The 23,528-nt window shown below is 36.3% G+C and overlaps 2 protein-coding genes across 3 annotated transcripts in view; one reads left to right on the forward strand and one right to left on the reverse strand.

Annotated features, from left to right (window-relative positions):
• Folh1b (folate hydrolase 1B) overlaps positions 1–6,691 on the forward strand; it is a 61,046-nt gene extending 54,355 nt beyond the window's left edge. For both annotated transcript variants that reach the window (XM_032893270.1, XM_032893271.1), the window contains 4 exons: positions 403–667; positions 1,930–2,011; positions 3,782–3,874; positions 5,916–6,691. In XM_032893270.1, coding sequence (XP_032749161.1) covers positions 403–667; positions 1,930–2,011; positions 3,782–3,874; positions 5,916–6,105 — 630 coding nt within the window. In that variant the 3' untranslated portion in view covers positions 6,106–6,691. The remainder of the gene's footprint in view (positions 1–402; positions 668–1,929; positions 2,012–3,781; positions 3,875–5,915) is intronic.
• Positions 6,692–19,607: 12,916 nt separating this feature from the next.
• LOC116891871 (olfactory receptor 14C36-like) lies at positions 19,608–20,694 on the reverse strand. Its single transcript, XM_032893272.1, has one exon. It carries the CDS (start codon positions 20,692–20,694, stop codon positions 19,756–19,758), a length of 939 nt encoding a protein of 312 aa, XP_032749163.1. The 3' UTR covers positions 19,608–19,755.
• Positions 20,695–23,528: the final 2,834 nt, after the last annotated feature.

The raw sequence follows: 23,528 nt of genomic DNA on the forward strand, positions 1-23,528 counted from the left end.
TCTCTGTGGGATTTCAGTGATACATGATTCTACTCTATCATATTCCTTCACTGGTGTTTAATAATTCCCAACTCTCTCCTTAAAGAATTTATTTTCTAGTGCAGCACTGCACAGTCCGTTTTTGGCCTCTCAACAAATTTCCACATCTCTGACATTTTGGTTGACAACTGTCTGGGGTGTTTCCCAAGGAATGTTTCTTATATTGGTTTTGCAGCATGTGTGCGTGTGTATTCAGCTGTTTATGCCTAGAGTAGTCTTTTTCTAAGTTTTCAAAAATCTAAGTTTACATGAACCCTGTCTGTCAGTTTTAAAACCACCTTAATAACACAACAGTAAATATCATGCTATAGGGTTGGTTATAAGCTATCATAAAGAGATGCATTTTGTTCTTTTTCCTCCTAGAAAACCAACAAAGTCAGCAGCTATCCTCTCTATCACAGTGTCTATGAAACATACGAATTGGTAGAAAAATTCTATGATCCGACATTTAAATATCACCTCACTGTGGCCCAGGTTCGAGGAGCAATGGTATTTGAATTGGCCAATTCTATAGTGCTTCCCTTTGACTGCAAAAGTTATGCTGTAGCTCTGAAGAAACATGCTGAGACTATCTACAACATTTCAATGAATCATCCACGGGAGATGAAGGCGTACATGATATCATTTGGTATGTTGCAATATGCCTTTCAAATTCACACCTGTGTTTTTTAAACATTTCTCATTGGTACTTCTATTATACTAGATCAGATAGTCTTTTTCTCCTGAGATATGTTCCTCATCTCACAGATGTTCAAAAATATATAACTACTTCAAAAGAGATTTCTATATTGTTTCCCATCAGTATCTACAAAGAGAGCATTAGAATCACCAGAGTTTTGTTTCTTTTACTGAAATGAGATTGCACATCTCACACTGGCCAGTATTAAACCCCAACTGGAGTGATCGTCCTATTTTGGTTTCCTGAGTGCTGAGACCGCAGACTTTACCACCTTACCTACCTTTGAAACTATGTTTGTAGGGTGCTGGGTCTGCTCTGGCAGAATGTGGGAGGTTGACCCAGCTTACACCACACTGTGACCAGGCAGGTGTTGGGCTGTACGGAAGCCCCAGGACACCGCTCTGTGGTTGGGTAAGCACAATCTATGGCAGAGAGCAGGAGCTGCCTCAGGGGTTGCTGGGCCTTCAAGGAGGCCAGGGCCATGTGATTTTTAGGCTCTTGGACATCCATGTGCCACTGGTTGCTGTAGAGGAGCTGAGAATAGAGTGGGGATCCATGGGTTTGGATTTGGCCCAGTGCCAAGGGGAAAAGGGGAGAACTCCAACTAGTTCTGTGAGGAGAGTCCTTGCCTTGATCTTTGCAGTCTTGGGCTAGGTCTTGGTTGTGGTGGTGGCTGGGAGCACAGAGAGGCCTTCTATGGGAGATTACACAGTGGCTATACAGGCCAAGGTCTTGTCTGTGGCTCCCTATGAAGGATCCAGATAAAAAGCGGCAGTCCATGGTTTTAAGGTATTTATTATCATGGTGAAACTTAGATGTGTAAAACCATACCCCAATTCTCACGGTGGAACTGAGGTTAAATTCCTTTTGCAGGGAGAAGTGTCTGGGAAGGAAAGTTTATTGGCAAAGCCGTCTAGGCCTTTATGTACCTCATTAAAATGGAGATCTGCCTTGAGTCTATGTGATCTGTAGTCATGTCGCCTACCTGCCCAGGGGCTTGGGGCGTTGCCCTTACATAACTGATGACCAATCTGGGGGGGGGGGAGTGTGCGGCCAGTGACAGGGGCCTGGTGCCTGGAAACAGGCGAAGCACCTACTGTCCCTTCAGATTTTCTGGGGATTCAAGCCTTAGCTCAACCGGGCACTAAGTTACCTTTCACAGTCCCACACATGTTCTTAAAATATTTTGTTAATTTGGATTTCCATTTCAGATTCACTGTTTTCTGCAGTAAATAATTTTACAGATGTTGCATCCAAGTTCAATCAGAGACTGCAAGACTTAGACAAGAGCAAGTATGTACTAAATCAATCAATCAAAATATATAATTAAATATAATTATATGTGTAAATATGTATAAAATATCATTAACTCATTCTCATTGCTGAAATACCTTTGGGAATTGTTTTATATTTCCGTATTCATTCTAATGCATCCTGTTCAGATTTCATTTCGGACGTGAAGTGCCACTAGATGGCAGTGTCTCCTCTCTGCCAGATTAGAAGATACAATTTAGCAACCTTAGTATTGGCTCAAATAAGTTTTGGTTTCACTCCTGAGCATCATTCTCCATCTGTATTCCTTTATTTGTGGAGGGTGCTTTTCAACTTCTATTGGAAGTCATTATGCCTACACACAGACCATCCTCTCTACCTCTAGTAAAAATTCATAAAAATAAGAATAATAACAAATACTGTGAAGTCAATATTTGTAGAATTGCTGAACACATGGGATTAATTCTGTGTAAAACCATAAGAAGAATTTGAAAATGTTACAATATTGACCCAGTTTCATTGCAAAAATATAAACTGGCAAATTGATCCTTAGTTTGCAAAATGAAGTTATAACATTGAGTAATGTATAGGGTTGCTCTAAATTTAAAACAATATAAAATCATTCACAAGAGTAAGGGACTCTTTTATGTTATTGTCATTTAAAGTAATATAAAATGAGAATAGAGATGAATTAGTAAATAAAATAATACTATTTATTAATGTGATAATTTTTACTAATTATATCATGGCATAGTTGTAGTACTAAATTCAGTTGAGCTAACCAGGTTTTGTTGATGAATACTTAGTTGCATTGATTCATTCTTATTTACAATTACAATGTCCCCCTTAACAACATACTGGCCCTTAATAATTTGAAATCTGGAAGAATTTTTGCTCCATGATATTTGAATGCTGATAAAATATAAAATATAGATGATATATTTGACAAATTCTTGTCTAAGTAGAAAGAATATTATACCATGTCATTAGAAATTTATAGATTCTCCATCTTTTCAATTTTGATGAGGATCTCTAATCTAGACAATAATTATAAACCCAGGCTGATGATGTCTCATTTTTGTATGTGTTAATGTTAGTATCATATTTTCCCATCAGCATGTTACTGTTTTATAGTTCATGTTTTAGTTGAATAATATTTTACTGGATTCCTGACATATGGCAAATATACATGCTGATATTCACTTTTAATGTATTACTTTAGGTTTTTTTGAGATTATAATATAATTACATCATCTCTACATTAACCTCCCTTCAAAGTTTCCATACTCCCTTTGCTCATTATAGAAATCAGAACTTCATTTTTCCCTAAAGTTGTTATAATATTTCTAAATTCATAAGTACAACATGTTCAACATTATATGTTCCTATAACATTACTGATATTCCTTTTCCCCCGAGTTTATTTATTCATTCACTTTACATCCCAAACATAACCTACCAATTCCCAGTCCTCTCCCTTACAAGTACCCTCCTCCACTACCCCTTCCCTTCATCTCTGAGAAGGGGAAGTCCTCCTTGGTTACCTGTTAGGCATTGGGTACCATTGGTGTTTTAAAAATTAATGACCTCACTTTTTCAATAATATTTGTTATAAATATTACTAAATATATAAATACAATATGTTAGTTTCTATAATGTTACTGATTTTCTTAATTTGCATGGTATAATATTTTAAAATTCACCAGTGAGGTTTATTTTGTTGCAATCTTTTACTTTGTCAGGCAGTATTCATATCTTTATGAAGGTATAACTTTATTAATTTCCCTTTCAGCCCCATATTACTGAGAATTTTGAATGATCAGCTAATGTATCTGGAACGTGCATTCATTGATCCTTTAGGATTACCAGGAAGGCCTTTCTACAGGTAAGAAATGATGATTCTATACTCTAATAACAGTTTAAAGCTGTTTTAGAGTGTATAAAAATATTTTAATACGTTTATTTTTAATATTCAAACTATTTTCGTGACATAAACTCACTATGCGTAGAGTTTATTTAGAATTATGTTATACATAGACGTTTTATTTGGGAGATACCATACTTTGTCCTTCCTAGCCTCATTTGTAAACCTCTCAGTATGTTGTCCTTTGTCCCAGTCCTACTACCATCATTTATTCCTCCAGTGTCCCATCTGATATTTATGGGTATTTTAGGATTCTAGAAAATACAAGTTAGAGAAATATGTATTCTTCTGTGTATTGCTTATTTTATTTATTATTATGACTTCTAGTTGCATCCATTTTTAAGCAACAGTGTAACTTCATTCTTCTTTGTTGTTGAATAAAATTGCATTGTTCACATATACCACCTTCTTTTGCATTATTTCATTGACTGATATCTAGTTTGGTTCCACAATTGCCTTCAATTAATAAAGCTACAATAAGCAGAGTTATATAGTTATCTCTGCCATATGTGGAGAGCTCTACAGGCATGCATCCAGAAGGGATGTAGCTGTACCCTATGGTAGTTCTATTCATAGATTTCTTGAAATACCTTCATATTGATTCTCATAGTAAATAGACTATATGCTCCAATACTACTACTGTATACATTTCGCTCATCTCCATACATCCTCACCAGCATTTGTTCTTGTTATTTACTGGAGAGAGACAGAATTCCAAGCTGGTTTTTGGTTGTGAACCTAGCCTTTAACGGCTGAGCCATCTCTCCAGCCCCCAAGCTGGTTTTATTAAAATTTCCCCAATTAGAAAAATGCTGAACATTTTTTTACGTTTATTGGGTATTTGTTCTTCATCCTGTGAAAAGTGTAATTTTATTTCATTTGCCAGGGTTTGGATGTTTAATAGATGTATAATTTGTATATTCTAGATTTCAATGCTCTGACAGATGTTTAACTAGTAAAGATTTTTCTCAAATTTCATTGGCATTCTTTTCATTTGATTGCTTCCTAGAACTGTTAAAATTTCATTAAATCAATTTTGATAATTCTTGGTACTATTTTCTAGCAATTGGAGTCCTTTTCCAAAAGTCCTTGTCTATATCAATATCCATATCTTGAAATACTCTCCATATTTTTATAGCAATATTAGAGTTTTAGGTCATATGGTCCTTTATTAATTATGAAATTGATTATTCCACTCAGTGAGATATAGTTATAATTGTATTTATTTATCTAGTTTACACAGCACCACTTTTTGAAGAGGCATTTTTTTTCTCAATGAAATATTTTGACGTCTTTGTAAATGTGAAGGCCTGTTTCTAGGTCATCTCTTCTATTTCCATGTACACATAAGTTGTTTTGTATCATATTCTCTTTTTGTACAAGGCTCTACAGTGTGTCTTAAAATCAAGTTTTGTGATACCTGCAGACTTATTCTTTTTCTTCTAAATCATTTATATTCTTTGGAATAAGTTTATGGGTGCAATGTGTGAAAGTTGGGGGATAAAGTCATAAAATAATGTAAGCAGACTTTATTGAGCCCCATTTGTTAAGAGTTAGGATGACTAAAGAAATAGAGAATAGGTATTCATCTTGCCAATTTCAGAGGAGTACAAAGATACTACTAGAAACTGGGCCAGGGATCTTTGTGCTTTATTCTAATAACGCATATTTAAAAGTAGCTCTCTTAATGATGCTAAGCTATTGGTTTTCAATCTGTAGGTCAGTGACTCCTTTAGGGGTCAAAAGACTATTTCACAGGGGTCACATATCAGTTCATATTAACTGTCCTTACTGTTATTTTTCTAGATCTAAACCACACTCAGTTATTCATTAAAGCAAACAGTATGCGTAGTAATGTTCTGAGAGATTATTGCATTTCAAGTTCAGGTAACAAATGACTTATCAAGACAGAAAACTGGAAGTGTTGCATTCATGTATAATGTCTTTCTTCTTTTATATATTGCTTATGCAATTAATGGACAGGGATGTGTTTTATCAACAGGCATATCATCTATGCTCCAAGCAGCCACAACAAGTATGCAGGAGAATCATTCCCAGGGATTTATGATGCCCTTTTTGATATTAATAACAAAGTCGACACTTCTAAGGCCTGGAGAGAAGTGAAGAGACAGATTTCTATTGCAGCCTTCACAGTGCAAGCTGCAGCAGAAACCCTGAGAGAAGTAGACTAAGCACTCTTTACAGAATTCATAAAAAACTGATTTGTGGATCAAAAAACAAAAGTGAATAATTTCATAATGACTTATAATTTTGACATGTATTACTAAAATTTAAAATTCAATAAGTATTAAAACTAATGTAAACAGCCTAATAAAATGACACATTTGACAGTCTCAGATAATTATCTGAAATCTAATACACCCTTCCCAAATCTACCCTGTAGTTTTACTTCATTATGGAATACACCTTGGATAGTTCACAATTCTGCTCTACCTGGGGGCCTATATGCTCTCTGGTCACCAAAGGCTGGGAGGATCATTATAGTCACCCTAGCAGACGAGTTCTAATTTATTCTCTCTTCTTGTAAACCTAATTCCTCTTTATTAAAAAGTTTAAGTATATAGGCCAAGGTCTTGTCTGTGACTCCCTATGGAGGATCCTGATAAAAAGCGACAGTCCATGGTTTTAAGATATTTATGATCTAAAACTATATAAATCGTAAAAGTACAACTACTAATTAGCATCTATAGTCTCAGTAACTGAACTTCTGAACAGATGCATTATTTATATGAAATATAATCATGGTCTTGAATTTTATGTTTATAATTTCTCTTTTTATATAGAATTACATGTGGTTATATTCATTACATGTCTTGAAATAATGAATGTAATTTTCTATTTTTCATTGTCATCTTCTATTTGCATTTGAGTTAATCTTGTAGGTACCAGATTTTGTGTGTCACCACATTTACATGAGTAAACATCACATTTACTCAGAGTTGAACAAAAGAATCACATAGTGTGATGGACAAACAGAGACATCAGAAAGAATGGTAAGTTATATCAGCATTAGAAATTTGAATTGTTGAACTCAGGATCAGAAAGAACATTTTAGATATATAAAAGGTATAAGGAATGGTCACTGTACTGATAATGTATATCCACCAAGAATCCTGTCCCTTTTCTACCTTTCACATGATCTCTCTGAAAAAAAAAAAGAAAATGAAAACCAAAAATCAAAAGAAATAAACAAACAAAAAACCAAAAAGACAAAAATGCCAAACCTTGGTCAAAATGCAAAAGGCCTGCACAGGTTCAAGGCTAATGAATCTCAGAACTGGAAAGGGGAGGAAGTCCGACTAATAAATAAGGAGGTCTTCACAACTGATACCTGCTGGGAAGGGGAAATGCAGATTTCTCTAATGGACTGTCACAGAGTATATCAACAATATTCCAAGGTATGCCCCAAGCCCAGGAGTAGTTGGCTAATACAAAGAGACTCCATGTATTTGTTTTGTGTTTGTTTTTATTTTCATTTTCATTACTTTTCTAATTAATCCAGTTAAGTGCAAGCTGATATATATGTGTGTATATATATATATATATGTATATGTATGTATGTATATATATGGGGTATGATATACATATATGTGTATATATACATGTATTGATATATAAAGCATGTGTACCTACATTAAATATATAAACTTAAGTATACATACACACCTATACATATACATATATATCTATATCTATCTATATATATACACACATATATATGCATGTGTGTGTGTATGTGTGTGTGTTGGGGGTGTGTATATGAGAGTAATTGTAATAACTTTACAGTATACTTAAAAGCTCTAGAACAACAACCAAAAAAGAATGAAATAATCCAATCTAGTGTTTAAATGAAATAGAAATAGAATAAAACAATGCAGATAACAATTAAAGAGTTTATTGAGACAATCAGTAAGACTGGAAAACCTTCCTTAAAACACAAATTAAAATTCACACAATTAGACATGAAAAGCGAGGCATCATATAGAATATTAAGGAATTCCTGAGAATTATAAGGACATACTTTAAAAACCTGTATTTCACCAAACATAAACATTTAAGAGAAATGGAGAATTTTCATATTAGTTACCAATTACTGGAGTTAAATCAAGATCAGATAAGCAATTTAAATATATCAGTTCTCAATTTTTTATAAGGACAGAATCATTCTGATAACTAAACTACATAAAGACTCAACAAAGAAAGGGAATTACAGACCAATTTCCTTTATGAACACAGATGCAATAATTCCAATAAAATAATTGCAAATTCAATATAGGAATACATAAAAAGGATCATCCAACATAATCAAATAAGCTTCATGCCAGAGGTGCAGGAATGCTTCAACATATGTAAACTAATAAATGAAAACTATCATATAAACAGACTGTAAAATAAAACCCACATGATGATGATGTTACATGTAGAAAAGGCTTTTCACAAAAGCCTATGCTCCCTCATGCTGAAAGTCAGGGATAAAAGGACATCCCGGAACATACTAAAGGCAGGTTTTTTTGTTGTTTTTATTGTTTGTTTGTTGGTTTTTGGGGTTTTATTTTGTTGTTTTTTCTCTTATTGTTATATATGAAACATTTAATTGGAGTTGGCTTACAGTTTCAGGGGGTGTGTCTATTAACATCATGGCAAAAAGCACAGCAGCATATACGCAGGCATGGTCCTGGAGGAGTTTTGTGTTCTTCATCATGAGCCTCAGGCAGCAGATGGAGACTGCCTTCTACACTGGGCATAGCTTGAGCATATAGGACCTCAAACTCAGCTCAAAATGACACACTTTCTCCAACAAGGGCATACCTCTTAAGAGTGCCACTCTTAATTAGCATACTTTGTTCCTCATGGAGGATTATATAAACTTTATTGTGCACACAGGGTTGACTTAATTATCACCAGGAATGTTTCACCAAATTGTACTGTGCTTAAATACACCAAAATCTAACTACTTTGATCAGAGTGCAGAAACATGAATCACAACCAGCCATTTTGTCCTGTTGAACTGAACACCATTCTTGCCTTCCATGGGTTGTTACATTGTTGGTCTTAGTGGTCCAAGAGACACTTGCTACTTCCAGGACACATGTGTATAAGATCAAACGATGTTGACTTTTGTAGTTCCTGAACATATATGAGGGAACATTAGCTATGTTTTCAGACTTCAGATTCTACATGTTCCACTTGGGGTGTTTTTTGAACAATAAAAAGGCTTTGAGTTCAATCCCCAGTACTGCAGAACAAAGCAAAACATATAGAGGCTTCCGGTTCAGGTGGCTAATCCAGTTTCAGACATCTCTTGTGCTTTGTATTATTACTTATTTATTTTTATTTTATTTTAAAGGAATTATAAAAGGAATATATTTTTATTAATTTATTTATTTTCCCTTATTTTTAAAAAGGGAATTATTTATTTTTATTTACATTTCAAATGTTATTCCTGTTGCTGGTTTCTTGTCCATCAGCCCCCTAACCCCTCCCCTTCCACTTCTATAAGGGTGTTCACCTTCCTATCCCCCCCTTACCAACGCAGCCCCAAAATCCTGTACACTGGGGGGTCCAATTTGGGCAGGACTAAGGGCTTCTCCTTCCACTGATGCCCAGGAAAGCCATCCTTTGCTACATATGCAGTGGGAGCTATGGGTCAGTCCATGTATAGTCTTTGGGTTTAGTTACTGGAAATTCTGGTGGTTGGTATTGTTGTTCTTATGGGGTTGCAAGCCCCTTCAGCTTTTTCAGTCCATTCTCTAATTCCTCCAACGGGGGTCCCGTTCTCAGTTCAATGGTTTGCTGCTGTCATTTGCCTCTGTATTTGACATGTTCTGGCTGTGTCTCTAAGGAGACGTCTATATGCGGTTCCTGTCAGCATGCACTTCTTAGCTTCATCATTCTTATCTAGTTTTGGTTGCTGTATATATATGGGCCACATGTGGGGCAGGTTCTGAATGGCCGTTCCTTCAGTCTCTGCTCTAAACTTTACCTCCCTATACTCTCCTATGTATATTTTTGTTTCCCTTTTTAAGAAGGAGTGAAGCATCCACATGTTGGTCATCCTTCTTGAGTTTCACGTGGTCTGTGCATTGCATTTTGAGTAATTCAAGCTTTTGGGCTAATGTCTTCTTATCAGTGAGTACATACCATGTGTGTTTTTCTGTGATTGGGTTATCTCACTCAAGATGTTATTTTCTAGTTCCATTCATTTGCTTTTCAAGTCATTGTTTTTGATGGCTGAGTAGGAATCCATTATGTAGATGTACCACATTTTCTGTATCATTCCTCTGTTGAGGGGTGTCTGGGTTCTTTCTAGCTTCTGACTATTATAAATAAGGCTTCTATGAACATAGATGAGCATGTGTCTTTGTTATATGTTGGTGCATCTTTTGGGTATATGCCCAGGAGAGGTATAGATGAGTCCTCAGGCAGTGCAATGTCCAATTTTCTGAGGAACCTCCAGAATGATTTCCAGAGATGTTGTAGCAGATTGCAATCCCACCAACAATGGAGGAGTATTCCTCTTTCTCCCCATCCTTGCCAATAACTGTTGTCACCAAAGTATTTGAATTTAGCCATTCTAGGTGGTGTGTGATGGAATCTCAGGGTTGTTTCGATTTGCATTTCCCTGTAGACTAAGGATGTTGAGCATTTCTTTACGTGCTTCTCAGCCATTCTACATTCCTCAGCTGTGAATTATTTGTTTAGCTCTGTAAACCATTTTTAATATGATTATTTTGCTCTCTCGAGTCTAGCATCTTGAGTTCTTTGTATATTTTGGATTTTAGTCCTCTATCAGATATAGAATTGGTAAAGATCTTTTCCCAATCTGTTCATTGATGTTTTGTCCTAATGAAAGTGCCCTTTGCCTTACAGAAACTTTGCAGTTTTATCAGGTCTCATTTCTCAATTCTTGATCTTAAAGCGTAAGTCATTTGTGTTCGTTCAGGAAAATTTCCCCAGTGCCCATGTGTTAGAGACTCTTCCCTAGGTTTTTTTTCAATTAGTTTAAGTGTATTTAGTTTGGTGTGAACATTCTTGGACTTAAGCTTTCTATAGGGCAATAAGAATGGATCAATTTGCATTCTTCTACATGCTGAACTTCAGTTGAACTACCACCATTTATTGAAAATGCTCTTTTATCCATTGGATGGTTTTAGCTAATTGTCAAAGATCAAGTGATCATAGTTGTGTGGGTTCATTTCTGCATCTTCAATTCTATTCCACTGATCTATCTGCCTCTCTCTGTTCCAATACCATACAGTTTTTATCACTATTGCTCGGTATACTGTTTGATGTCAGGGAGCGTGATTCCCAGGAAATTTTTTATTGTTGAAAATAGTTTTAGCTATCCTGGCTTTTTTGTTATTCCAAATGAATTTGCAAATTGTTCTGTCAAACTCTGTGAAGAATTGAATTGAAATTTTGAAGGGGATTGCATTGAATCTGTAGATTGCTTTTGGAAAATGGCAATTTTTACTATATTAATCATGCCAATCCATGAGCAAGAGAGTTCTTTCCATCTTCTGAGATCTTATTCAATTTATTTCCTCAGACATGATATTATTATGATATAGATCTTTTACTTGATTGGTTAAAGTCACACCAAGGTATTTTATACTATTTGGGACTATTATAGAGGGTGTCATTTCCCTAATTTCTTTTTCATCCTGTTTATCCTTTGAGTAGAGGAAGGCTAGTGATTTGTTTGAGTTAATTTTATGCACAGCCACTTGACTGAAGTTGTTTATCAGGCCTAGTAGTTCTCTGGTAGAACTTTTGGGGTCACTTAAGTACATTATCATATCACCTGCAAATAGTGATATTTTGACTTCTCCCTTTCCAATCTGTGTCCCTTTTACCTCCTTTTGTTGTGTGATTGCTCTGGCTAGGACTTCGAGAACTATATTGAATAAGTAGGGAGTGAGTGGGCAGCCTTGTCTAGTCCCCTTTTTAGTGGGATTGCTTCAAGTTTCTCTCCATTTAGTTTAATGATAGCTACTGTTTTGCAGTATATGACTTTTACTGTGTTTAGGTATGGGACTTGAATTCCTGTTCTTTCCAGGACTTTTATCGTGAAAGGGTATTGAATTTTGTCAAATGCATTCTCAGCATCTAATGAAATGATCTTGTGGTTCTTCTCCTTGAGTTTGTTTATATAGTGGATTACATTGATGGATTTTTGTATATTACACCATCCATGCTTCCCTGGGATGAAACCTACTAGATCTTGATGGAAGGTTGTTTTGATGTATTCTGGGATACAGTTTGCAAGAATTTTATTGTGTATTTTTGCATTGATATTCATAATAACAATAGAATAATTATGGCTTCATAGAAGGATTTTGGTAGTGTTCCATCTGTTTCTATTTTGTGGGACAGTTTGGAAAGTATTGGTATGAGGTCTTCTATGAAGGTCTATGAAGCCACAATTACTCTTATACCTAAACCACACAAAGACATAACAAAGAAAGAGAACTTCAGACCAATTTCCCTTATGAATATCGATGCAAAAACAATAACAAAATTCTCGCAAACTGAATCCAAGAACACATCAAAATGATCTTCCATCATGATCAAGTAGGCTTCATCTCAGGGCTGCTGGGATGGTTGAATATATGGAAACCCATCAACATAATCTACTATATAAGCAAACTGAAAGATAAAAATCACATGATCATTTCATTAGATGCTGAGAAAGCATTTGACAATATTCAACACCCCTTCGTGATAAAAGTCCTGGAAAGATCAGGAACTTAAGGCCCAATCCTAAACACAGTAAAATCAATATCTAGCAACCCAATAGCCAACATCAAATTAAATCGAGAGAAATGTGAAGCAATCATACTAGAATGAAGGACTAGACAAGGGTGCCCACTCTCTCCCTACTAATTCAATATACTATTTGAAGCCCTAGGCAAAACAATCAGACAACAGAAGGAGGTCAAAGGGATACAAATTGGAAAGAAGAAAGCCTGGATGGAAAGATTTCCCATGCTCCTGGATTGGCAGGAATAATATAGTAAAAAATGTCCATTTTGCAAAAACCAATCTACAGATTCAATGCAATCCCTATCAAAACTCCTACTCAATTTTTTATAGAGACTGAAAAGCAATTTGCAAATTCATTTAAAATAAAAAAAACAGGATAGCAAAAACTATACTAAACAATAAAAGAACTCTGGAGGAATCACCATTCCTGATCTCAAGTAGTATTAGAGAGCAATAGTGATTAAAAATTGTATGGTATTGGTACAGAGACAGGCAGATAGACCACTGGAACAGAACTGAAAACCCAAAAATGAACCCACACAACTATGGTCATTTCATCATTGACAAAGGTGCTAAAACCATCCAATGGAAAAAGGATAGCATTTTCAACAAATGGTGCTGGTTCAACTGGAGGTCAGCATGTAGAAGAGTGCAAATCATTCCATTCAAATCACCCTGTACAAAGCTTAAGTCCAAGTGAATCAAGGACCTCCACATCAAACCAGATACAATCAAACCATCAGAAAAAAAAAGTGTAATAGAGCCTCGAGCACATGGGTGCTGGGGAAAATTTCCTGAACAAAGCAGCAATGGCTTATGCTGTAAGATCAAATATGGACAAACAGGCCCTCATAAAACTACAATGCTTCTGCAAGACAAAGGACACTGTCATTAGAACAAAACAGGAACCAACAGATTGGGATAAGATCTCCAGAAGCAAAATACCCTTATTTAATACTGTTTACAGATCTAAACAAAAAATTCTTAGCTGAGGAATATCGAATGGCAGAAAAACACCTAAGGAAATGTTCAACATCCTTAGTCCTCAGGGAAATGCAAATCCAAACAAACCTGAAATCCACCTCACACAAGTAGGAATGGCTAAGATAAAAACAAAACAAACAAACAAACAAACAAAAAAAACTCAGCTAAGAGTAGCTGCTGGCCAGGATGTGGTGAAAGAGGAACACTCCTCCAGGTTTGCTTGGACTACACACTGGTACAACCACTCTGGAAATCAGTCTGGAGGTCTCTCAGAAAATTGGACATTGAACTACCTGAGGACCCAGCTATACCACTCCTGGACATATACCCAAAAGGTACTCCAACCTAGAACAAAGACACATGCTCCACTATGTTCATAGCAGCCTTGTTTATAATAGCCAGAATCTGGAAAGAAACCAGACACGCTTCAAGAGAGAAATTGTTTCAAAAAAATGTGTTACATCTACACAATGGAATAATACTTAGCAATCAAAAACAATGACTTCACGAAATTCATAGGCAAATGGAATGTACCAGAAAATGTCTTCCTGAATGAGATAATCTAATCACAGAAAAATACACATGGTATGCATTCATTGATAAGTAGATATTAGCCCTAAATCTCAAATACACAAGTTGCAATCCATAGACCACATGAAGCTCAAAGAGAAGGATGACCAAAAGCAGATGCTTTACACCTTCTTAAAAGGAGGGAACAAAAATATCCATAGGAGAGGATATGGAGGCAAAGTTTAGAGCAGAGACTGAAGGAATGGCCATTTAGAGCCTGTCCCACATGTGGTTCATATATGTAAAGCCACCAAAACTAGATAAGATTGATAAAGCTGAAGTGCATGCTGAAAGGGACTGGATATAGATCTCTCCTGAGAGACACACCAGAATATGTCAAATACAGAAATGAATGCTAGAAGCAAACAACTGAACTGAGAATGGAACCCCCTTTGGGGAATTAAATGTAGCACTGAAAGAGCTGAAGGGGCTTGGAACACCATAAGAACAACAATGCCAACAACCAGAGCTTCCAGGGTCTAAACCACTACCCAAAGACTAAACATATGACTTACCTGTCACTTCAACTGCATACGTAGCAAAGGATGCACTTGCTGGAGAAGGAGCATCACCAATAGAAGGAGAAGTCCTTGGTCCTGCCAAGTTTGGCGCTACAGTGAAGGGAATTTATGGGGGTAGTTGGATGGGGAGTGGAACACCTTTATAGAAGAAGGGGAGCAGAAAGGGGCAAGGGACTTATGGACAGGAAACCAGTAAGGGAATACTATTCAAAATGTAAATAAAGAAATATCCAATAAAGAATTTTAAAAACAGTTATGATAAATCATGATCAAGGAGGCTTCATTCAAGGGATGCAGGGATGGTTCAATATATGGAAATCAATCAACATAGTACGCTACATCAAAAATCTCAACAAAAATAACCACATGATCATTTCCTTAGACATTGAAAAAGCACTTGCAAAATTCAAAACCCCTTCATGACAAAAGTCCTTTAAAGATCAGCAATTTAAGGCCCATATTTGAACATAGTAAAAGCAGTATACACCTAACCAGTAGTCAACAGTAAACTAAATTGAGAGAATCTTGAAGCAATTCCACTAAAATCAGGGACTAGAGAAGGCTGCCCACCCTCTCCCTACTTATTCAATATAGTACTTGAAGTTCTAGCCAGAGCAATCAGACAACAAAAGTAAGTAAAAGGGATACAAATTGGATAGGAAGAAGTCAAAATGTCACTATTTGCAGATGATGTGTAATATACTCAAGTGACCCCAAAAGTTCTACCAGAGAACTACTAAGCCAGATAAATACCTTCAGCAAAGTGGCTGGGTTTAAAATTAACTCAAACAAATATTTAGTATCCTTTCTCTACTCAAAGGATAAACAGGCTGACAAAGAATTAGGGAAATAGTCACATCAAAATAGTCACAAATAACATAAAATACCTCTGTGTGACTCTAACCAAGCAAGTGAAAGATCTGTATGACAAGAACTTCAAGTCTTTGAAGAAAGAAATTGAATAAGATCTCAGAATATAGAAAGGACTTCCCATACTCATGGATTGGCAGAATTAATATAGTAAAAATGTCTATCTTGTAACAAGCAATCTACAAAATCAGTGCAGTCCCCATCAAAATTCCAACTCAATTCTTCATAGAAACAGAAACAATAGTTTTGAAATTTATTTAGAAAAACAACAAAAAAAAATTTTAGCAATACCTATTCTGAATAATAAAAGAATTCCTGGGGGAAATCACCATATCTGAACTCAAACTGTATTACTGAGCAATAGTGATAAAAACTGTTTGGTATTGGTCCAGAGATAGGCAGGTAAATCAGTGGGATAGAATTGAAGGCCCAGAAATGAACCCACACACCTATGGTCACTTGAAAGAATGCAAATTGACCCATTTTCATAGCCCTGTACAAAGCTTAAGTCCAAGTAGATCACAGACCTTACATCAAACCAGATACACTCAAACTAATAGAAAAAAAAATGGGGAAAAGTCTTGAACACATTGCCACTGGGGAAAATTTCCTGAACAAAACACCAGTGGCTTATGCTCTAAGACCAAAAATTGACAAATTGGGTCTCATAGAACTACAACGCATCTGCAAGGCAAAAGACACTTTCATTAGGACAAAATGGCAATGCCCAGATTGGGAAAAGATCTTTAACAATCCTACATCTGATAGAGTGCTAATATCCAAAATATAGAAAGAACTCAAGAAGTTAGACTCCACAGAGCCAAATAACTCTATTAAAACTGGGGTACAGAGCTAAAAAAAATTCTCAGCTGAGGAATATTCAATGACTGAGAAGGACCTAAAGAAACATTCAACTTCCTTAGTGATCAGGGAAATGCAAATCAAAATAACCCTTAGATTCCACCTCACACTTGTCAGAATGGCTGAGGTCAAAACTCAGGTGATAACAGACATTGGCAAGGATGTGGAGAAAAGGAACACTTCTCCATTTTTGGTGGGATTGCAAACTGGTACAACCACTCTGCAAATCAGTCTAGAGTTTCCTCAACAAATTGGGCATTGTACTAACTGAGGTCCCAACTATACCTCTTCTGGGCATATTCCCAAAAAATGCTTCAACATACATCAAAGACACATGCTCCACTAATGTTCATAGCAGCCTTATTTATAAGAGCCAGAAGATGGAAGAACCCAGATGCCCTTCAACAGAGGAATGGATACAGAAAATTGTGGTATATCTATACAGTAAAGTACTACTCAGCTATCAAAAACAATGACTTCATGAAATTCACAGGCAAATGGATTTAACTAGAAAATATCATTCTGAGTGGTATAACCCAATCCAGAAAACCACACATAGTATGCATTCACTGATAAGTGAATATTAGCCCAAAATCTCGAAATACCCAAGATGCAGTCTGCAGACCACAAGAAGCTCAAGAAGAGTGACTAAAGGTTGGGGATTTAGCTCAGTGGTAGAGCGTTTGCCTAGCAAGTGCAAGGCCCTGGGTTCGGTCCCCAGATCCAAAAAAAAAAAAAAAAAAAAAAAAAGAAAACAAAAGAAAAGAAGAAGAGTGACTAAAGTGTGGATGCTTCACTCCTTCTTAAAAGGGGGAACAAAAACATTCATCAGAGGGCATATGGAGACAAAGGATGGGTCAGAGCCTTTCAGAGATTGCTCTTCATGGGTATAAAACCCATACATATACACCCACAAAAACTAGATAATATTGATGAGGCTAAGGAGTGCATGTTGACAGGAATGGGATATAGCTTTCTCCTGAGAGGCACAGCCTGAGCATGTCAAATACAGAGGTAAATGCTAGCTGCAAAACATTCAATTGAGAAAGAGTCCCTGTTGGAGGAATTAGAGAAAAGATTGAATGAGATGAAGGGGCTTTCAATGACAATACCGACCAATCAGAGCTAACAGGGAATAAACCACTACCCAAAGACACGGACATATTTATGGCTCCAGATTCATCTATAACAGAGGACAGCCTTGTTGGGAACCAGTGGAAGGAGAATCCTCTGGTACTGCTGTGCTAAACCTGAGACTTGATGGCCCCAGAAGATAGGATAATCACAAATAGTATCCATCTAAAATTTTTAAATTAAATTAAATTTGAAAACTTAGCAACATTATGGCTCTTAATGACAATTCACTACAGTCATAAATTAGTGCCTTGCTCAGACATCATCACAGAAACGTCCCCTTGCAGCAGACAAGAACAAATACAAAGACCCACAACCAAATGTTATTTAAAGATCGAGAGACCTTGGAACAATCATCTCTAAATGGAGATGCCTACATCAATCTTTCTCATCTGAGATCAGCAAGCATGGTGGGATAGGAAGCAGTAGTAATATTTGAGCCAGAGATGATAGAGGATACTAAGAAAACGAAATTTCCATTTTTCTTTTACAGACTATATGAATCTCAAGAAAATAAAGACCAAAGTTTGGATGCTCCAGTACTTCTTAAAAGGGGGAACAAAATACTCACAGGAGGAAATACAGAGACAAAGTATGGAGCAGAGACTGAAGGAAATGCCATCAAGAGACTGCTATACATGGGGATCCATCCCACATGATGTCACCAAACCCAGTCACTATTGGGGATGCCAGTAGATGTGTGCTGATAGAAGCCTGATATAGTTGTCTCCTGAGAGGCTCTGCTAGACCCTGATAAATATAAAGGCAGATGCTTGTAGTCAACCATTGAACTGAGAACAGGGTCCCTAATGCAGGAGTTAGAGAAAGAACTAAGGTAACTGAAGGGTTTTTTAATCCCATAGGAGGAGCAACAATATCAACCAACCAGATACCCCAGAGCTACCAGGGACTAAACTACCAACCAACAAGAACACATGGAACAGCCCATGACTCCAGCCACATATGTAGCAGAGGGTGGCCTTGTCAACCATAAATGGAAGGAGTAGAGGCCCTTGGAACTGTGAAGCCTCCATGCTCCAGTGTAGGAAAATTCCAGGGCAGGGAGGCAGAAGGGTTTGTTGGTGGGGAGTACTCTCATGGAAGCAGGGGGTGAAAGGATGGGATAGTGGGATTCTAGAAGGGAAACCTCAAAGGGGAATAATATTTGAAATGTAGATGAAGAAAAATATCCAACAAAAAGTGAAAAAAACAAAATCTACCACTATGGAAATCAGTCTGGCGTTTACTCAGAAAATTGGACATAGTACTACCTAAGGATCCAGCTATACCACTCCTGGCATATACCCAAAAGATCCTCCCACATGTTACAAGGACACTTGCTCCACTATGTTCATAGCAGCTTTATTTATAATAGGCAGAAGCTGGAAAGAACCCATATGCCATTCAATAGAGGAATGGATACAGAACATGTGGTACTTTTACACAATGGAGTACTATACAGCTAGTAAAAATAATGATTTCATGAAATTCTTAGGCATATGGATGGAACTAGAGTATATCATGTTAAGTGAGGTAACCACATCATAAAAGAGCGCACATGATATGCACTCACTGATAAGTGGATATTAACCCAAAGTTTTCCTAATTATCATTATACATATAGTAATTTCCAGAGACATAGCCACATACATGAGGATTCATGGATCTAAGGAGATGGGGTCCTAGAGTTGAAATGAGAAGTGGACAAGTGCCCCTATTTCTAACCCAGACAAAATGTCTCTAATTGGTAAGCACTTTAAAGTCTCCCTCTAAGGGAGACCACTGGGTAAATAAATTAAAATTAAGGGTCATCTGCATGCCCACCAATAGATGGTCAAGAGAAAACAAACTGAAGGGTATTAAAGGTTATTGCCACAGAATTTGTCATGAAGGGTTTTTCTCTTTTTTCTTTAATCTTATTTTTCAATTTTTATTATGTATATATGGGAGGACATGGATGGGGGATAAGGATGAGAGAGCAGGTGAGGAAGGGGGAACTAAGATGAGTAGAAGGAGAGGAAATTATAAGCAGTATATATAATGTAAAAAAGAATCTCTTCAATAAAAGGTTTAAAAATGTTTTGATGTGTGTGCATTTGTATGTCCATGTTTTCTTTATTTTATCCAACCATGAATAAATCTGAATCTTACTTTCTTCACAGCTTCCTTTATCTGTTTGTTTCGAAGACTATAGATAATAGGGTTTAAGAATGGAGGAACAATGGTATAAAATACAGAAAGAGTCATATCCTCAACCATTTCTGAGGTTGATGGAGGTTTTAGATATACATAGGCACCAGAACTAAGAAACACAGACACCACAATGATGTGAGGGACACAAGTGGAAAAGGCTTTCCCTCGATCCCCTTTGACAGGAACCTTCAACACAGCTGATATTATGCGAACATATGATACAGCAATGAAGGTAAAGCAGCTACCACTGAGCCCAATGGCAGACAGAAGAAGTAAGAGTTTGTTGTTAAAGGTGTCAGAGCAAGAAAGTCTCAGCAAAGAGGGGATATCACAGAAGAACTGAGGGACTACATTAGAGTGACAAAAAGACAGCTGGAAGGTTTTGAATGTGTGGACACTTGCAAGGACAAGGGAACTAAATAGGGAAGCCAGTGTCATCTGAACACAGAGCTGATGGTTCATAATCATAGGGTAGAGGAGGGGCTTACAGATGGCCACATAGCGGTCCTGGGACATAATGGTGAGAAACTGAATCTCTACACATGCACAAAAGAAGACCACAAAGATCTGTGCTGCACAGCCAGCCACAGAAATGTTCCTGTGATCAGTGAGAGAGTTGATACAAGCATTGGGTACAGTGACAGAAATGTAGCCTATGTCTAAAAAGGACAGATTCCTGATGAAGAAGTACATGGGTGTATTCAGGCTTTGGTCAGCTATAGTAGCAATGATGATGGTAAGGTTCCCTAACAGACTGCCCAGGTACACCAACAGGACCAGCACACTGAGTAGGATCCTCAGCTCACAAGTCTCAGCAAAAAAATCTAGTAGGAACTCAGTCACCACGGTGGAGTTGGCCATAATCTCAAAGTACAGGTTTGTCTGAAAGAGAAAAGCAACAACTGAGAACAACTTAGTTGATAGATCACTAGCATTTCTCTTGAAATTGTTCATTTTTGTTCTCTTAAACTGACCTTTATGTGTGAAAAATCAAGTATTTTTTTCTTTGGCTTTCATATGTTTCTATTATGATTAACTCTTAATATACATATATGTGGCTGTCTGTCAAACTGTGTGGTATGATGTTAAGCATTTTGAATTAGTTTGCATAATAGCTGTCTCATGAGTGCTATGATCTTAATAAATATTAATTTGTTTAATACAAAGTTATATAGTACTGTAAGTTTCTCTTCAAGATAAACTACCTGAATCAGTTAGGAACACCAAGAAACATTTAACATGTAGAATATATTTTTAAAACTGTTCATGTATTTATTAATATATATGCATTTTCATATGAGATGAATTTATGTTTTATGATTATTTTGTATATACCCAAATATGTATATTCATAAGGGGAGATGGAGGAAAGGAGTGAATGTGAGAGACATGGGCATAAAAATACAGATTGAGAAAGAGAAATAAAGATGATCAAGATAGAACTGATTGTGTGAGTGTTTCAGAATAGGACATTTACCTTGAAATCTAGGAAGAATTAATTTTACACGCTTAATACATAATTTTTTCCTTTTTGGAGAAACCTCAGATTTTCTAGAAATTCATAATATAGGTGATGATTTCAATTCTTGAAACCAATTTCTTGGATATATGTATAGTATATTCACACATATCCACAGTAAAACCTAAAATCTTAAAATGCTAGTTGAATCCTGGAACAAAGCCAACTTTTTACATAAAGCTAAGCATGATACAATGCATGACAGCTTTTATGTTTTTACCAGTTTGACTCAAGTGTAGCTTATATCAAAGTACACGATGGATTCCCACACCATGTTTTTCTAGTAGTGGCTGACTGTCAAGTTCCCTAAATAATGCATGGTTCAAAACCATAAGTTCTTAAATTTATGATCAAGTATAGGAGTATTAATGTAAAGAGTTCAAAATGCATGAAATTAAAGGTAAATCTCCATTAGTTTAATGAAATAAAGTAACACTTTTTATCAAATTCTCTTGGCAATCAGTAATGAATCTACATGTTACAAACATTAATGGTATAAAATTTTATATATTATATATGTTACAAAATGTGATAAAATTAATTAGAAACAAAACTGTTTAAGAGTTCAACAGCAGCTGTGAAACAGACAGAGGCAAGTAACAAAGCAATGGCAAGTGATGAGATAGAGACTATTACTCTTTTTCCTTGAAAGAGTTTCAAGTATTTAATAATATATTTTGGAAACTTTAAAATTCTAACAGAATGAAATTCACAAAGGTTTAAGAAAAATTATTTGGTGAAGTTAGTACATCAACATAAATATTGTAATTTTTATTTGAATAATTCATTTTCTATAAAATGGTAATAAAAGGTTTTGTCTAATGCAGAGAGGGCAAAAGTATTATTCCAAATAGATATATATGTATGATATGTACTGAATAGATCATCATATCCGTACTATATTATATTTGACAGATATCCATCAAGATGACAGTCTAAAATACCCACAAATTAGTTAAGAGTTATGGTAAAGCAAGCATTATAAAAAAATATAAAACTAAGTTATGAATTTGTCACATAACACATTTCTGGTTGTAGTACAAAAGATACTGAGTACAGGTTTTATCAGTACATGTACTGCCTTGCAAGAAACCTGGTGATATGCTCCAAGTCGTCTGTAATAGCAGGCTATGGTAAGAGTAACTGTGGATCAGAATGGGAAGCATCATCCACCACATTTTAATTATATCTGCAGTATGATACAGAAAAAGAAGAGTTGTTGTCATCTACAAAGAGCATCAAATTGCAAACTGGTACAACCACTCTAGAAATCAATCTGGAAGTTCCTCAAAAAATTGGACATTGCAATACCTGAGGACCCAGCTATACACTCCTGGGCATATACCCAAAAGATGCTCCAACATACGACAAAGACACAGCCTCCACTCTGTTCATAGCAGCCTTATTTATAATAACCAGAAGCTGGAAAGATCCCAGATGCCCTTTAACAGAGGAATGGATACAGAAAATGTGGTACATATACACAATGGAGTTCTACTAAGCTATCAAAAACAATTACTTCATAGGCAAAAGGATGGAACTAGATATCATGCTGAGTGAGGTAACCCAATCACAGAAAAATACACATGGTATCCACTCATTGAGAAGTGGATATTAGCCCCAAAGCTCAAATTATCAAAGATACAATCCACAGACCACACGAAGCTCAAGAAGTAGGATGATCAAAGTGCAGATGCTTCACTCCTTCTTAAAATATGGAATGAAAATATTCATAGGAGGGAATATGGAAACAAAGTTTATATCAGAGACTGAAGGAACGGCCATTCAGAGCCTGCCCCACATGTAGCCTATATATGTACAGCCACCAAAACTAGATAAAATTGATAAAGCTAAGTAACTGCATGCTGACAGGAGCTAGATAGAGATGTCTCCAGAGACACAGCCAGAGCATGTGAAATACAGAGATGAATGCTAATAGCAAACCACTCAACTGAGAACAGGATCTCCATTGGAGGAATTAGAGAAAGGATAGAAAGAGCTGAAGGGGCTTGCAACCCCATAAGAACAACAATGTCAACCAACCAGAGCTCGTAGGGACTAAACTACTACTACCCAACTACTATACATGGATTGACCCATGTCTCTAGCTGCATATGTAGCAGAGGATGGCCTAGTTGGGCAACAATGGATGGAAAAGCCATTGACCCTGCTAAGG

Source organism: Rattus rattus, chromosome 2 (assembly GCF_011064425.1).
Source record: "Rattus rattus isolate New Zealand chromosome 2, Rrattus_CSIRO_v1, whole genome shotgun sequence".
NCBI lineage: Eukaryota > Metazoa > Chordata > Mammalia > Rodentia > Muridae > Rattus > Rattus rattus.

Bases quoted from the DNA above. Each gene is read 5' to 3' on its own strand.
- LOC116891871 (XM_032893272.1), bottom strand. From the start codon at position 20,694: ATGGCCAACTCCACCGTGGTGACTGAGTTCCTACTAGATTTTTTTGCT.